At 42.7% G+C, this 17,996-nt stretch overlaps 1 protein-coding gene across 3 annotated transcripts in view; it reads left to right on the top strand.

Moving 5' to 3' along the window:
• Window positions 1-17,996, top strand: part of LOC115142667 (mitogen-activated protein kinase kinase kinase kinase 3-like) — a 76,582-nt gene that overhangs the window by 41,210 nt on the left and 17,376 nt on the right. For 2 of the 3 annotated variants that reach the window (XM_029682300.2, XM_029682302.2), the window contains exons 9-16: window positions 2,979-3,110; window positions 3,749-3,811; window positions 4,228-4,309; window positions 5,673-5,795; window positions 8,794-8,866; window positions 11,472-11,533; window positions 12,603-12,665; window positions 15,961-16,019. In XM_029682300.2, the coding sequence (XP_029538160.1) occupies window positions 2,979-3,110; window positions 3,749-3,811; window positions 4,228-4,309; window positions 5,673-5,795; window positions 8,794-8,866; window positions 11,472-11,533; window positions 12,603-12,665; window positions 15,961-16,019 (657 nt within the window). The remainder of the gene's footprint in view (window positions 1-2,978; window positions 3,111-3,748; window positions 3,812-4,227; window positions 4,310-5,672; window positions 5,796-8,793; window positions 8,867-11,471; window positions 11,534-12,602; window positions 12,666-15,960; window positions 16,020-17,996) is intronic. The other variant, XM_029682301.2, reaches the window with a different exon arrangement.

Raw genomic sequence — 17,996 nt, forward strand, 5'->3', positions numbered from 1 at the left:
TATCTTAACCCCAATCCAGCCCCTTACCCTAAACTGGGTTTGTATCCTAACCCCAATCCAGCCCCTTACCCTAAACTGGGTTCGTATCCTAACCCCAATCCAGCCCCTTACCCTAAACTGGGTTCGTATCCTAACCCCAATCCAGCCCCTTACCCTAAACTGGGTTCGTATCCTAACCCCAATCCAGCCCCTTACCCTAAACTGGGTTCGTATCCTAACCCCAATCCAGCCCCTTACCCTAAACTGGGTTCGTATCTTAACCCCAATCCAGCCCCTTACCCTAAACTGGGTTCGTATCTTAACCCCAATCCAGCCCCTTACCCTAAACTGGGTTCGTATCCTAACCCCAATCCAGCCCCTTACCCTAAACTGGGTTCGTATCCTAACCCCAATCCAGCCCCTTACCCCTAAACTGGGTTCGTATCCTAACCCCAATCCAGCCCCCCTAAACTGGGTTCGTATCTTAACCCCACCCCCTAAACTGGGTTCGTATCCTAACCCCAATCCAGCCCCTTACCCTAAACTGGGTTCGTATCCTAACCCCAATCCAGCCCCTTACCCTAAACTGGGTTCGTATCCTAACCCCAATCCAGCCCCTTACCCTAAACTGGGTTTGTATCTTAACCCCAATCCAGCCCCTTACCCTAAACTGGGTTCGTATCCTAACCCCAATCCAGCCCCTTACCCTAAACTGGGTTCGTATCCTAACCCCAATCCAGCCCCTTACCCTAAACTGGGTTCGTATCTTAACCCCAATCCAGCCCCTTACCCTAAACTGGGTTCGTATCTTAACCCCAATCCAGCCCCTTACCCTAAACTGGGTTCGTATCCTAACCCCAATCCAGCCCCTTACCCTAAACTGGGTTCGTATCCTAACCCCAATCCAGCCCCTTACCCTAAACTGGGTTCGTATCCTAACCCCAATCCAGCCCCTTACCCTAAACTGGGTTCGTATCCTAACCCCAATCCAGCCCCTTACCCTAAAATGGGTTCGTATCCTAACCCCAATCCAGCCCCTTACCCTAAACTGGGTTCGTATCTTAACCCCAATCCAGCCCCTTACCCTAAACTGGGTTCGTATCCTAACCCCAATCCAGCCCCTTACCCTAAACTGGGTTCGTATCCTAACCCCAATCCAGCCCCTTACCCTAAACTGGGTTCGTATCTTAACCCCTAAACCATGTTGGTATTTAAATCCTGACCCTTCCCCCATACACTGATACATCACACTCTTTCTCTGCTTTGAGCCCACCCCTCTCTGTATTCATGATTTTGTTTAGTCTGATGTTTTGACTCCTATTTTGTAGTTTTTCTGTTTAATATCTATAAAGCGCAAAAAAAAAGTTCAGCAGCAGAACGACAGATTTTTAGCCCGTCAGCTCGGGGATTCGATCTTTCAACCTTTCGGTTACTAGTCCAACGCTCTAACCACTAGGCTACTTGCCGCCCCATTTATAGTCCCATGTATTATTATAATTATTATGCTTGGTGAAAACCAAACACTGCAATCCACAGTAAGAACCTCATACCAACAGTCAAGCATGGTGGTGGGAGTGTGATGGTGTGGGTATGCTTTGCTGCCTTAGTACCTGGACGACTTGCCTTAATAGAAGGAACCATGAATTCTGCTCTGTATCAGAGAATTCTTCAGGAGAATGTCAGGCCATCCGTATGTGAGCAGAATCTGAAGTGCAGCTGGGTCATGCAGCAAGGCAATGATCCAAAAACACACAATCAAGTCTACATGAAAATGTCTAAAAAGCAACACATTTTTAGTTTTGGAATGGCCTATTAATGTCCAGACCTAATCCCAAATGAGATGATGTGGCAGGACTTGAAACAAGTAGTTCATGCTTGAAAACCCACAAGTGTTGCTGAGTTACAGCAGTTCTGCATGCAAGAGTGGGCCACAATTCCTCCACAGAGACGTGAGAGACTGATCAACAACTACAGGAAGTGTTAGGTCGGAGTCATTGCAGCTAAAGGTGGAACAAACAGTTATTGACACAGGAGCATTGGGTGTTGCATAACTTTGTTTATGAAATAAATATGTAATTGTTGTGTCATCTGTTCACTCAGGTTCCCTTTATTTGATATTAGGTTTTGATTGAAGATCTGATAACATTCAGTATCAAAAATATGCAAAAATAGAGAAAATCAAAAAGGGGAAAATACCTTTTCACAGCACTGTAGGACAGACACTTCAGAACAAACTTCCTTTAGATTTTTTTTGGGGGCTACTATCTGTTGTTCCATGTAGTGACTGTTATTCAATATGTTCGTATGGGCAAATTTTATTATGGGCTGGTTTTATTCGTTTTTTTTATATTTCAAGGGGTCTTAAAATTCTAAATCAAATAACTTAAGGATCTTTGGTATGACCTTAAATGACCTTTGGTATGACCTTAAAACAATTCCATATGTTAGCTTAGTAGAACCCCTGCCCAGCTTAGGCAGGGCTTCGACTCTAGTCTAGAGAGTTAACGAGTCAAACATATTCTGATTTATATTGATTGATGATGGGCGGCAGGTAGCCTAGTGGTTATGCGCGTTGGGCCAGTAACCGAAAGGTTGCTGGTTTCAATCCCTGAGCCAACTAGGTGTGTCTGTGCCCTTGAGCAAGTAACTTAACCCTAATTGCTCCTGTAAGTCGCTCTGGATAAGGCCATTTTGGGGCCTTAAGCGAGATTTGGGTGGGTTGCCACCCCTGACCATGGGGGCAAAACATTTTAGTGGCCCCCCCCACTTGGCAGCTCTAGTGGTTGCGCCACCGCTAAACAAAAGTTTAGAAATATTTACAAAATGTGTTCATATTTATAAACATTTATAAGCGAGTTATTGGCACAGTTGGTTATACAGTGTGAGTTGAGAGATCAGTTTGAGTTGGTTGAGATGACCCTGTAGTGTTAATTGCTATTGACTGTGCCAAGGCTATGTGGTGAACGGTTCATTTGACTGAGCCGACTCCCTGTGTGCAGGATGGCACCCGAGGTGGCAGCCGTGGAGAGGAAGGGCGGGTACAACCACCTGTGCGACATCTGGGCAGTGGGCATCACCGCCATCGAGCTGGCAGAGCTGCAGCCGCCCATGTTCGACCTTCACCCGATGAGGTTAGTGTTTGGACCCGTTGGTATCAGACCAGGGTCCTTTTCTTTTTCTTTTTTTAAAGGAGAGTGGACTCTCCTTTCCTATTTTGTTGTTTTTGACAGAGACCGTTATGAAATGAAGAGCAGACAGAGAGAAGGGGCCAGTAGGTGCCGGGATTCTTATCCATACAGGCAGGGGAATCGTATACACTCACACCCCACATATGTATTTGGACAGGGAAGCATATCTTTTTTGGGGCTCAATACTCAAGGATTTTGGATTTGAGATCAAATGTTTAATTTGAGGTGACAGTACAGAATGGCACCTTTTATTTGAGGTTATTTTCATACTTATCTGTTTTAGCGTTAAGAAATGAAAGCACTTTATGTAGCTAGTCCCCCATTTGAAGAAGTCCGTAGTATTCGGAGAAATTCACTTATAGTGTATTGAAGTAGTCAAAAGTTAGTTATTTGGTCCCATATTTCTAACATGCAATGACTCTACGAACTCGTTGTATGCATTTGCAGGACATAGAGAAAGCAGAACATCATTATTTTAAATGTATGCTTAGTAAGTTAGCACCTCTGAGTAAAAGCAAGGATTGTAAGTGTAAGGACTGATTTCCTTAAATACACAACTGCACTTTTTTTTTTTTTCTCAGGGCCCTGTTTTTAATGACCAAAAGTAACTTCCAGCCGCCCAAGTTGAAAGACAAGGTGATGTGGTAAGTGTCTTTTAGGGTTGCTGCCTGCAACATTACCTACGCTCTGGCCAGTTCTATTTGAACATACCGTCCTCTCCCACCCCAACTCTTATACATTAGAACTGGATGGGAAAAAAGATGTAATACAATATTAACGAATCAAATCAAAATGCTGCTAAAATATTAACAGTCAGACACGCCTGTCACGGCGTTAAAGGAGCCTCAGATTCGTGTCGATGTCATTGGACTCTGAGAAAGGCTGTTTTTTTGTGGAGAGGGGTTGGAGAATTGACAGCCTAACTTGATTTACACATAATATGGGGTCAGGTTTCATCCCAAAGAGGTTTGATCGTTATTAGCATATAAATGGAATATTTATGATCGAATAGGCGGAATATATATATTTTTTTAATCCAATTTCGTTCTCCCTCCCCAAGGACCAGTAATTTTCATCATTTTGTAAAGATATCGTTGACGAAAAATCCAAAGAAAAGGCCCTCTTCAGACAAGCTGCTGCAGGTAAGATGATCAGCAATGGGATTGTAGTGACGTCATTGTGTAGATCAAGGGATTTGGTTGCCGCAGTGACAACCCATAGAACATTGTTTGTAAGTAACCCTTTCAAATGTTCAAGGTCAAGATTTAGTGAAATAGTGTGAATATTTGGAACTAGAGCCCTCTTTGCATTTGTTATATGTAGACTGGTTAAACGGGCAATATGAAGTTTAAACAGTAACACAGCAGTCACTGTTTTTGTACACAGCTGAGGGATGGTGCTGGAGAAATGTAACAGCTCTTTCTATACATTTGAGAGTGAACGGGTGCAAGGACCGACCATTCATGATACTATATCAAAATGATAGTTTTGAAGGTATACAGTGTTTTTTTTTTTTTTTTGTAAAACAAGCTTATATTTTGGGTTCCGATGGGTACGACAGTTGAGCTAAGCTCATGAGGCAGTTAAAATATCCCTCAAGAATCAATGGGTAAAAATTATTTAAAAGCCTGAAAAAGGATGTTGCAATCGCAGAAAGTGCTGCAGTTTTTACATAGCAACTCTTATTTACTAGTAGCCTGAGGTTTGTGTTCTCAGAACTCTCCCATGTTTATTACTCAAATAAACATGGACAGAGGAACCCTTCTAACTCTTACAATCTCAAACGTTTAAAAAAAAATTTAATCTTAGAAATCTTGTTTATCAAATCATTTGAAGATCTACTGCATGTGCCTTTTGCACATTACTCTTTAGCCTTTTAATAATCTATTGCACTAGCATGTGATAAAAACAGGATAATATCTTGTGTCATGCTTGTCTGAGGCAAATGGCACCGTATTCCCTATATAATGCACTACTTGACCAGGGCCCATATTTGGGACGCAGACTAAATGTTTTGTGTTTGTATATCAGTTCATATCAGATGCACCACTTTAGCCCTGAATCGAATTGTCCTGAGGGATGGATAAAGTTGTATCTTATCTCATCTTAGATAACATTTTCCCCATGCCAAGCCAACTCCTATTTTATTCAACTGCTGTTTGGCTCAAGAGGGAACAACCACGGCAGGAAATGTATTTATCATTTTTTAAATAATTGAGTGCTATGATTAATTTGACAATGTAGGTACAAAAAATGAGTTTTATTCGATTGCATTTCTCATAATGCAATCTTTCTGACACATGTATTTTCTTGACTGAATCTGGCTTTTCTGTTCCATAGTCTCCTACAGTTAGTCCCAGATCTGTTTGTATAGTCTTGCCAACTGCTATGGTCATTGCCCCACCAATAACCATAGGATTTGACAAGGCAGCACAAACAGATCCGAGACCAGGCTTTCCTACAGTATGAACTCCGCTTCATTGTTGTCCCCTGATGTTTCCCCAGCATCCCTTTGTCTCGCAACCCCTGAGTCGAACGCTGGCCATCGAGCTCTTGGACAAGGCCAGCAACCCGGACCACTCCTCCTACGACGACCACTTAGATGACGAGCCCGAGGAGCCTGAGGAGGTACAGTGGAGCTGCAGACACTCAATCAGAACCAGTAACCTTTGCCTCTAGCGAGGGGGCTAGTCTGTTTCTGCTATCTTGCCAACTCCTTGCGTCAATCCAAACATTTGGCATGACTATTCCATAAGGAGTTGGCAAGATAGCAGAAACAGATTGGCACCCAGGCTAGGTTGTCTCGAAGGTTGCCATTTTAAAATGGTGACATCGATTCTCACAGCGGAATAGTAATAATTTAGATTTGTGTTTTCTTACCTGTATTCCTGGTTACCGGTTTTGATTGATCAAGGCCCTAAATCATTTTAATTGACTGTAGAGGACAATCATTGGTTATAGAGCATCTACTGTACTTTGTCATACAGAAAATGTTGTCACTGTAGGTTTTAGGGGTCAATTTAGTCTGTGTATAATGCACAGCAAGAGCTTGACGAGAGTGCTTTTGCTATTCATAGCCACGGTATTCACACTCAGCAGTACTTTCTGTCGTTGCCAATATTATACTAGAATACACTGACTGAACATTCTGTCCTGTTCATTGGCACTCTTAAATGCATATTTGTTAGACAATTACAGAATGTATAGTATTATACAGCATCTATATATTTTTGTTTTAATTTTGAAGATGTACTAGCCTTAGCATAAGCGTTAATTAGCCTCTTATCTTCTTGCAATTAAAAAAAATCAAATGTCACTAATTCCAAAACCTTGTCACTTTAACTGGCAGCAGTCACTTTGTCCAAGGTCCATAATACCTGTCTGTAGGTGTTGACTCTGTGCCTTAAAGGAATTCTTTAGGTCGTCTCACCCCCTGCCCTGTCCTCAACTGCTCTGGGGTAAAGTTTCCCCCAGGTACAGATCTATGATCCCTTCCCCCAATCCTAACCTTTAACCATTAGTGGGGGAAACGCAAAACTGACCTGAAGATCAGCATCTAAGGGCAATTTCACTCTACTCCTCCTCATCTCCTCTCATCAGTTGGGCTGAGTGTATCTGCCTCTCTCCTTCGTCCTTAGTCGAAATACAAGAGGGTCGTTTGGCTCATACTGGCGTGTGTTTCAACCTGTTGACCCCTCTCTTTCTCTGCAACTCCCACGTATTGCCGTTGGCAGAGAGGTACCGTGTGTGTGTGTGTGTGTGTGTGTGTGTGTGTGTGTGTGTGTATGTGGAGGCATTGTGGGCCTGTGTTTGCCTGCTCTGGTAAATTAGATCGTGTGGACATAGATGTTTTGTGCATGAGAAGTGTGTTTGGGTGTTACTTCAGAAATGGACGTGTGCTGAAATGGTTTGACGTGGAGAATGGTGTGATACTATTGGGTCCTTGCTGAAGCTAAAATGTATGCTAAACCTTTTGAGTACTTAGTCCCACTTTACAGTGGGTGACCATAATACATATTTACATCAGGTAGTGTAATTACAGTGTAGATACTGTAGCTCTACATGTAAATACAAAAGGTATCGGAGACACTTACTGTAAATTGGAACCAAATGCTATTGGTAGACCCGTGTGGCTCAGTTGGTGGAGCGTGGCGCTTGCAACGCCAGGGTTGTGGGTTCAATTCCCACGGGGGACCACAAGAAAAAGTATGAAAAATGTATGCACTCACTACTGGATAAGAGCATCTGCTAAATTAATCCAATTTAAAATACAGACAAGAATGATCCTATAATATATGCTGGTGAAGGTCCTTCAACCGCCCTTCGTTTCCGACGGTTTGGCTAAATGCTTTTAGTCTCTTCTTCAAAACAACCACGCAGTGAAGGATGTCATTCAACTGTCATTTTGTGCCCTGGAACTGTCAGTTCCACTGTGAGCCCTTCACATAAAGTAAAGTGCATGTCCTCTGATGCACGAGGGAGGACACACTGCTAAATAAATAACAGTGGAAGCCATCCTGGGACTACCTTGGCTGCCGCCAAGTGTCACCCTGGTCCCTACGTAGTGCACTGCCGTCAAAATTAGTGCACTATATAGAAAAAATTAGTGCACTATATAGGAAATGGGGAGCCATTTGGGATGCACACTTATTGATTTTCCCCACAGGGCTTAGCGACCCCCCCCCCGACCCAGAAGGGCCATTTTCATTACGCATGTGTCATCAAAGTGCGACATTCAGTGGTGTTATTTTTACACCAGCCTTTTTAATCAGGGAAACATGGAAGGTTGCCAGGAATATGTGACTCACCTGAGTGTCCCAAATGGAACCCTATTCCCTATATGGTGCACTACTTTACATAAGTATTCAGTCCCTTTGATATGAGACTCGAAATTGAGCTCAGGTGCATCCTGTTTCCATTGATCATCCGTGAGGTGACCGTGTGTTGAGGCACAGATATGGGGAGGGGTACCAAAACATTTCTGCAGCATTGAAGGTCCCAAAGAACACAGTGTCCTCCGTCATTCCTAAATAGAAGAAGTTTGTCAAAATTGCATAAGCTCAGTAGATTTGGTTAGGAATTATTGATGGACAGGAATATTTCAACCGTATCTCTGATTTTCATGCAAATTTAATTCGGGACTGAGACTAATCCAGTCAGGATCACTCCACTTACTGGAAAGCCATTCTGGTGTGTCTTTGGCATAACAATGTGTGTAATTGCCTCGCTGAAAAATATAACTCTCTAGGTTTTCAGAAGACAGGCTGGTTTTCCTTGAACTTTTTACCAAGGCTTTGCTCCTTTCATATTTCTTTTGATCCTGACAAATTCCCCAGTCCCTGCCGATGACCAGCATTCCCATTTCATAAAGCTGCCACACAATACTTGAAAACACAATTTACAGGGATTTTGTGACGCTTTCATAAACGGTACTGTAGGTGGAATGTATGTCAGAATGCCTGCATCCAAAAATACTAAATTTTTGACTAATGTATTACTGGCTTGATCCCTGAACAGTTTGGGCTGACAATGACCATAAAAGTTGGCAATACAGCACAAACAGATCTGGGACCAGGCTAGTTAGTGTTTTACTGTTTCCCTCACTCCACTTTATCTGTTTTGACAGCCTCCTGTACCTGTGCCGCATCGGATTCGCTCCGGGAACACACGAGAAGGGAAGACACTCTCAGAGATCAACTGTGAGTGTCTTCAGTAGCATTTGTCTTAATTCCTCTGGTATAAGACTGTTATGAGAGTGACATTAGCATGCATGACAAGGGCTGTTGCGGTGACCGTATTACCGCCACACCGGCGGTCACGAGTCATGAAGGCAGTCAAATTCCACATGACCCTTTAGTCACGGTAATTAGGCTTCTCCAAGCTCTGATACCGCTGATGGTCATTAGTAGTCTACCAAACTTGCTAACTGCCTGGTACTCAGCATTCTATTGTCCTTCTAATCGCTCTGACATCAATGCAAATGTATTCGAAAATCTAATCAAACACTTCATGAGAGGCCATGAGCTAATGTTGCTCAACATTTCAATAGGCTATGCAATTGCGCGAGAAAACAGTAATGGCCTCTATTAAAAATAGGAGGATCAGCTTTCTATTGGCTAGGCCTACTGTATTTATTTGTCAACTTTATATTTACAACAGGAGTACCTAGGTGGCATGAAAATAAACCACAGGGAAACACATCCTCCATTTAAGTGCATAGGTTACATGTATTTTTCCCCCGCTGCCCCTGTTTCGAGACCGGTGCATGATAATGGACCATTCTAAATAAAAACACATTTCACACATATATTATTTAGTATATGTAAAGACAATATTAAATCAAGAATAGCCTAGCCCATAGGCCTGTATGTTTTAGTAAGGTTAGTTTCACAACTAAAGTGGCGAAAAATAATATTAATGCGCTTTACAACGGGTGTAGGTGTAGAGCCTAACTGGCATACATAAGTAGCGTGTGAGTTTTAAGTTTGGGGAAGATCATTTTCACCATAAAAATTCACCTTTTTAATAAAAGCATTGCACGCATAATTGCATTTGCGGTCACTTTTGATAATGGTGTTTTCAGCTAATGGAAAATTTACGCTTATAGCCTACTACCATGTGCGCATTGCAGCGCTTATAAGGGAAAGAAATAGCCTAATAGTTTATCAGCATTTTAAGTTAAACGTTCTGATCTGTTGCGTCAGCCACATTGCAAAAACATTTTTTGGGGGGATGCTAGTGGTTGTATTAATTTGGGATCTATCGCATCCCACAACTGTCCCAGACTATGTTTGGAATATTTATTTCTCATACAGAATAGTACAAAGTTCAACCTATTCTATGGGGGAGAGTAGATTGACATAGGCTAGTGCTGTCGCTGTTCGTTAGGTCTACTCATATTGTTGACTGACGAAAAGTAAATAGACGGGTCTTCCAATATCTTCAATATGCACCTCGGAATTGGATAAGGACCACCCAAGTGCTGAATCGCTTAGCGCATAAAAATCTCCTGTCCTTCGTTTCCAACACTCACTACCGAGTTCCAAACTGCCTCTGGAAGCAATGTCAGCACAATAACTTTTTATCGGGAGCTTCAGGAAATGGGTTCTCCATGGCCGAGCAGCCGCACACATGCCTAAGATTACCATGCTCAATGCCAAGCATCGGTTGGAGTGGTGTAAAGGTCACCGCCATTGGACTCTGGAGCAGTGGAAACACGTTCTCTGGAGTAATGAATCACAGTCCAAAGGACAAATCAAGGTTTGGTGGATGCCAGGAGAACGCTACCTGCCTCAATGCATAGTGCCAACTGTAAAGTTTGGTGGAGGAGGAACAATGGTCTGGGCTGTTTTTAATGGTTTGGGCTAAGCCTCTTATTTCCAGTGAAGGGAAATCTTAGCACTACAGCATACAATAATATTCTGCACAATTATATTCTTCCAACTTTGTGGCAGCAGTTTGGGGAAGGCCCTTCTCTTTTCTTGCATGACAATGCTCCCGTGAAGCGAGGTCCATACAGAAATGGCATGTCAAAAAAGGTTGCAAGTTTATAGTGGGAGGCGGGATCAGATCAGCACAGTATTGTCCAATGAGGTTGCGGGGTGAGCCCAACATGCACATCGCCACATGTACGGATGTTGTACACAATGTTCGGGGAACCGTTTTGGCTCGTGAGCGCTTCTTTCAAAACTACTGGCTGAAATTATATGAATCCTTTATAATGCATCTTTACAACTGCCTCAAGTGAGTAGCCACAATCTAACGTCTACTAAGGTCACTGTGACTGGTTAGGACATCTATAATGTCACGTTTATATCAATGTAACAAAAGCTTTTCAGATTTCTTCCTAATCGGTCCTTCTCATGACCTTGTGGTTAAATATGGAAAACCACTCCCCCCCACACACTCCCTCCTTATCTCTCCAGCTCTCATTTTTGTCACTCAGAGTGGCAGAGACATCACTTCCCAAGAGACTTGAATATTCGCCCTGCATCTGCAAAAGGCATATGGGGAACTGCTTACTGTTCATTCAGGGACTCTATATGTGAGGGTCTAAATCTTTGCCATTAAGTTTTTACTCCGTGCCCACAGGGATTATGGGGGAAAGTGCCTGCACTAGTAGGAAAATGCCCATAAGCGATCTTTAGCGATTTGTTGTGCTGATGTTACTGTTCGACTCATGCGTTTTTGATAATTTTTTCTTTGCCAGGCCACTGGGACTATATTTCGAAATGTGTTGTGTGTTCATTTCTTAGTAATGCAGTTTGTTTAATTCTTTGTAAAATCTTTTTTTAACCCTGATAGTTGATCAAGTCAAGTTTGATCCCCCGCTTAGGAAGGAGACTGAACCTCATCACGAACCAGCAGTGAGTGACTCTCCTAACACACACACACACACACACACACACACACACACGCTTGCACATCAACATTTCACACTTTTCGACCAACCAAATCACGCTTTGCAACAATAACAACTGTTTAAATTCAGAACCTCACAATTTCCATGGCTTCTGCTATTACTATTGCACTGCTATTATCCCTTAACTGTGCATTGTATTTCGGATGAGGCGAACTATAGAATTATATGTTATATAGACTATATTAACTGTATGTGGCACAATAGGGATGGCAGAGGCCTCATACAAAGCTATATTTGAAACCCAGAATGTGTGCTCCAAAGGTAGGCAGTGCACTATATATGGAATAGGGAGTCATTTGGGACGTACCCACAGTCAACAGATAGTAGTTTGTGTGTTGACTTCAAAAATACAGAAGGGGTGAGACACTCTCGCGTTGTTAAATACATTTTGGAACCCTTCCGACAATGAAATATCTAACCTAGTCTAAACAGTGTTTGAATGTGTGAATCAACACAGTTATAAAGTCTGTACACAGTGCCTTCCCATCCTCTAGTCTTGAAGTATTCTCATCTTTTATGCTTTTTTTCTTATAACCCCCCCCGCACACACACTCGGGCGACTTTTATTATTCTAAATATATTTTTATACGTATTTTTGCAAGGAGTGTTTATTTTTTATTTTTTTTGTTTTTATCAACAACAACAAAAATCGTAGGCTTGTAAATACTACGCTCTTTCTCTCAACTTCTGTCTTTGGTGTGCTTCTGTTGGAGGGGAAGGTCGGCCACTTATTTTAGAAGCGCAAGTCCATGAAAGATAATTTTCTGAAGGCCCCACTTGCATGGTATCCTTTTGGTCCCCTGCCCAGCCTTTTGAGTCTCTCACCCCTTAAGTGTGTTTTATTTGTGTATACATTTCTAAACCCAACCATCATCCCACCTCTTCGGAGAACAACTTAAACACTTCAACATTTTTCTATACTGTGTGTGTGTGTGTGTGTGTGATTTTTATATTTTTGTAAATACCAGATGACTGTGAATAATCTATATTTTCTTGGTCTGTCTACTAAACAGCCCGACTCTGACGATTTTTTGGACTGTGTGGAAGAACAATACTACACTGCAAGATCTAACATGGTACTTTTGTTCTTATTTTTGCCCACATTTGACCTCCGTTTTGTGTTGTCTCGTCCTCATCGCAGTTCATATGTTGTCAGTTCACGTTTGGACGCTTTTCACTCTGAAGCCCGCTGTCTTGCTCCTTTCGTTGGCATCCCATAACACTTTCACTTGTTGTTGCATGTGAAGACATAACCCGTGCGACATGTACTCTCTTTTGTAACACATAGTTTGCAGCCTATAGTTATTTTTGGTTATTAAAGCGTCATGCATCACTGCACATTTATTGATGCCCTGCATACCTTACAGTATGATCAATTTGTATTCCTACCTGCTTTTGACGTGGATGATGAAATAACACAGTAATATCAGCATGAAAAATCACCAAACAGGTTCAAATGATGAAATATATCGCATCTAACTCGTCCCCTAGCCTATTTTGTAGTAAGTAGAATTTGGTTTTAGCATACGCTTGTTGTTTACAGGGGCACAAAAGGGCTTTATTTTTAGGCCTTGTCACAATGCCACACGTCTCTTTTTCAAAGAGAGAGAGAGAGGTTTATAGAGAGGGGGATGGTTATCAAAGTGCAACGCCCTCTCAATGATGGCAGACTCAGACGAGGGAGGACAGGGAGCTGGAGAGATGAGAGAGGAAGAGGGGTTGGGATGGAGATATAGGGCTGGAGATGTTGAGAAAGGGAGATGTTGAGAAAGGGAGAGGTTTAGAGAAGGAGCGAGTGTGAGGTTTTATTTTACCTTTATTTAACTAGGCAAGTCGGGTAAGAACGAATTCTTATTTTCAATGACGGCCTAGGAACAGTGGGTTTAACTGCCTGTTCAGGGGCGGAACGACAGATTTGTACCTTGTCAGCTCGGGGATATGAACTTGCAATCTTTCGGTTACCAACGCTCTAACCACTAGGCTACCCTGCAGCCCCAGGTTTAGAGAGAGAGTGAGGTTTAGAGAGAGTGCGATGTGTAGAGAGAGAGAGCACGATGTGTAGAGAGAGGGAGCGCGATGTGTAGAGAGAGAGAGCGCGATGTGTAGAGAGAAAGAGAGAGAGAGTGACGTTTAGATAGAGCGCGCAAGGTTCAGAGAGAGAGAGGTTCAGAGAGAGCAAGGGATGTTGAGGTTAAGAGAACGCTTGAGAGGTTGAGAGAGAAAGAGAGGTTGAGAGAAGAAGGGATAGAGAGAGCGGTTGAGAGAAGGAGATTGATAGAGAAAAGTGTCATTGTTTGTCCCATCGGGACAAACTCTCCGAGTTGGACAGGGGAGTGCTGCCTAAGCGCCCGCCACAGATGCTTTGGTACATACAGCCAACATACAACAGCTGCACCGCGGTAAAACAGGCCTCCGCTTAGCCTCACAACCTCCCCACAACCTCTGCATGAATGTGTTGTGATATGGTAGGGTTTGTTTATTGTCAAGCGTTTCCCATTAGGCCATACAGCATCAATGTGCCCTAGAAATATAATATTGCAATATGGAATTTAGCCAATGCTTTTATCTAATCTAAAGATACAATTATGCACACATCTTACGCATATATTTAGTTGTACATATACGCTGTAGTACATATATATTGCCATTATTCACTATGTCATCACGTAGACACTAAAGATGGTAGCTGAACAGTTTCTTAACTGCACCCTCTGAGATTCTGTGTACATTGGGTTCAAGGCTGACACCTGGTTTGTCCCAAACGGCCCCCTATTCCCTATAGGTCACTACTTTTACTACTCAATATAGGGGATAGGGGGCCATTTGGGACGCAGACCCGGCATCTCTGTGACTAAGAGACCGTTATTATAGGGGAAGGAACGGAAGAAAAGCGTCAGGGACGGTTATCAAAGCGCATCGCCCTCGCAATGATGGCAGACTCAGACGAGGGGGAGGACGGAGAGATGAGAGGCGAGGGATGGAGGAGGGCAGAGAGGTGACAGAGTCACTGAGCTGCAAAGCCTGAGATCTTCTGTCAACTCTCCTTCCTTCCCTCCCTCTCCCTTTCTCTCTATAGCTTCCTTCCCTCTCTCTCTCTCCCCCCTCCCTCTCTGAAAAATCCCTCCCTCAGCAGAACGCAGAGCGGTGAATAATGAAATTTCGTCTGATAATCTAGGGGTGAAAAAAATCGATGCGGTTTTGCATGACTGAGAGTTCCGCTCCAAAGGCAGAAGGTGGTAAATCTGATTCAGACAGATGTGTCATCCACACAGTTTATCCAGTCTTTACTGTGGAGATAGAGTTTAAGCTCAGAGAAAATAGTTAAAAAAGGCCTTTGCCATTAATTTACCCCTCCTACTCTATAGAATTTTAAGACTAAACTGACAGAATTACCAAGCTTTTCTGATTTATTAAGCAACGTTTAATCTTTCAAAGAAAACTGTAGTTTAAAGCCGAGTCAAAACTGCTGAGTTTTGTTCTGACTGTAAACTATGTCCTGCATTAGATATCTGCATTATTTCTGAATTGCTGTGTCACCGTCGACCGTGGCCATTTGTCATCCTTATACTAAATCCTCATAACGTCTCTCCTTATTACGATTGTCTCCTTTTGACATGTTGGTGAGAACTCAATTAGAGCGCCTAGAAACGAAACCTTCAAAGACGAGTTACCCCACTTAAAATACGTAGTTGTATCAACTCATATGTTTAAAGTTTTGTCATATCAACTTCATTTCCTGAGTTCAAGGCTATGGTCTAACCAAGGATGCATCTTATCTCAAATGTATACTGTAAATATTTGAAATTATTTTATCGTGATCTTTGTCATAAACAGTAAGGACAAGTATTGTGTCCAGCATAAACAACTATTAGTTTGGTTCATATACAGTAGCTGCCATTAAATGAAGTGTCAACCAACATGTATTTTGTTGATGTTCAAACAAACCGCTCATCCACCAATCAGCATCTTCTTTGCTTGTGTGTATCCATTACGTGCTTAACCAAATCAATTGTTATTATTAAGAGGTATGATGTATTTGCATGCGTGAATGAATGACTGCCATAGGGCATGCCAATGAATAGAAGTTCACCAACTGAATAAATCAAAAAGCAAATCACCTTGCATTTCGACTAGAATTACAGTACACATAGCACCTCCGCGCAACAAAACCTCAATGTCACCTGTCACTCAAAAGAGATGGAGCTTTAGCGTGTCATGATTTCATTTCGGTCCAACCGTATTCATTTATTTCTCATTTCTAATACACATCATCATGCAGTTATAATGACTTTCTGACTCTTGAGGAACGGAGCATGCAAAGTGAAATGAAATAAGGCTTCTGTCTTGTGTAACGGTCTTCATTTCTCCTAGGACTTGCAGATGGGTTACGAAGAGGGATCTCCCAGAAGTTCCTTCTTGGGAGGGCATAAGTAAGTGAGACCGCATGCATGGAGGTTTCGAAAAGTGCAGTGAAATGCTAATGCAAAACTCTAAACCCAACAATGTAAGCATTTGTGCTACACCCGCAATAACATCTGCCTAACGACGCATACGACCAATAAAATGTTATTTTTGATTTGATTTGCAGTAATCAATATCAATGTGGTGGTAAAAATAACAAGGTCGAACAAAAACACAATAAATAAAAATAAGAACGTAAGTAAGCTACTGTATATACAGTCTCAGTTCCAATACCCTATTTACAATTTGTAGGGATACAGCGCCGTGAAAAATTATTTGCCTCCTTTCTGATTTTCTCTATTTTTACATATTTAATACTGAATATTATCAGATCTTCAACCAAAACCTAATATTAGATAAAGGGAACCTGAATGAACAAATAACACAACAATTACATACTTATTTAATTTATTTCATAAACAAAGTTATGCAACACCCAATATTCCTGTGTGAAAAAATAATTGCCCCCTTACACTCAATAACTGGTTGTTCCACCTTTAGCTGCAATGACTCCGACCTAACGCTTCCTTATAGTTGTTGATCAGTCTCTCTCGTCGTTGTGGAGGAGTTGTGGCCCACTCTTGCATGCAGAACTGCTGTAACTCAGCAACACTTGTGGGTTTTCAAGCATGAATGGCTCATTTCAAGTCCTGCCACATCATCTCATTTGGGATTAGGTCTGGCCTTTGACTAGGCCATTCTTAAACAAAAAATGTGTTGCTTTTTAGCCATTTTCATGTAGACTTGATTGGGGGTTTGGGATCATTGTCTTTATTTAACTAGGCAAGTCAGTTAAGAACCAATTATTATTTATAATGACGGCCTACCTCTTCAGGTGGACAAAATGACGCCGGAGGAGATGGCCGCCGTTTTACGGTCTCCTAACCAATTGTGCTATTATGTGCTTTTTTTTTCGCGATATTTGTAAATGATTTTGTAAGTAATGTTTCTGCAACCGTATCTTACGGAAGAAAAGAGCTTCTGGATATCAGGACAGCGATCACTCACCTCACTCACCTGCCCAGTGACACGAGCCTACCAGACGAGCTAAATCGCTTCTATGCTCTCTTCGAGGCAAGCAACACTGAGACATGCATGAGAGCATCAGCTGTTCCGGACAACTGTGTGATCACACTCCGTAGCCGACATGAGTAAGACCTTTAAACAGGTCAACATACACAAGGCTGCGGGGCCAGACGGATTACTAGGACCTGTGCTCCGGGCATGTGCTGACCAACTGGCAGGTGTCTTCACTGACATTTTCAACATATCCCTGATTGAGTCTGTAATACCAACATGCTTCAAGCAGACCACCATAGTCCCTGTGCCCAAGAACACAAAGGCAACCTGTCTAAATGACCACACACCCGTAGCACTCACGTCCGTAGCCATGAAGTGCTTTGAAAGGCTGGTAATGGCTCACATCAACACCATTATCCCAGAAACCCTAGACCCACTCCAATTTGCATACCTCCCAAACAGATCCACAGATGATGCAATCTCTATTGCACTCCACACTGCTCTTTCCCACCTGGACAAAAGGAACACCTATGTGAGAATGCTGTTCATTGACTACAGCTCAGCGTTCAACACCATAGTACCCTCAAAGCTCATCACCAAGCTCAGGAACCTGGAACTAAACACCTCCCTGCAGAGGGATCCTGGACTTCCTGACAGGCCGCCCCCAGGTGGTGAGGGTAGGTAGCAACACATCTGCCACGCTGATCCTCAACACTGGAGCTCCCTAGGGGTGCGTGCTCAGTCCCCTCCTGTACTCCCTGTTCACCCACGACTGCATGGCCAGGCACGACTCCAACACCATCATTAAGTTTGCTGACGACACAACGTAGGCCTGATCAATGACAACGACGAGACAGCCTATAGGGAGGAGGTCAGAGACCTGGCCAGGTGGTGCCTGAATAACAACCTATCCCTCAACATAACCA

Source organism: Oncorhynchus nerka, linkage group LG15, assembly GCF_034236695.1.
Source record: "Oncorhynchus nerka isolate Pitt River linkage group LG15, Oner_Uvic_2.0, whole genome shotgun sequence".
NCBI classification, from domain to species: domain Eukaryota; kingdom Metazoa; phylum Chordata; class Actinopteri; order Salmoniformes; family Salmonidae; genus Oncorhynchus; species Oncorhynchus nerka.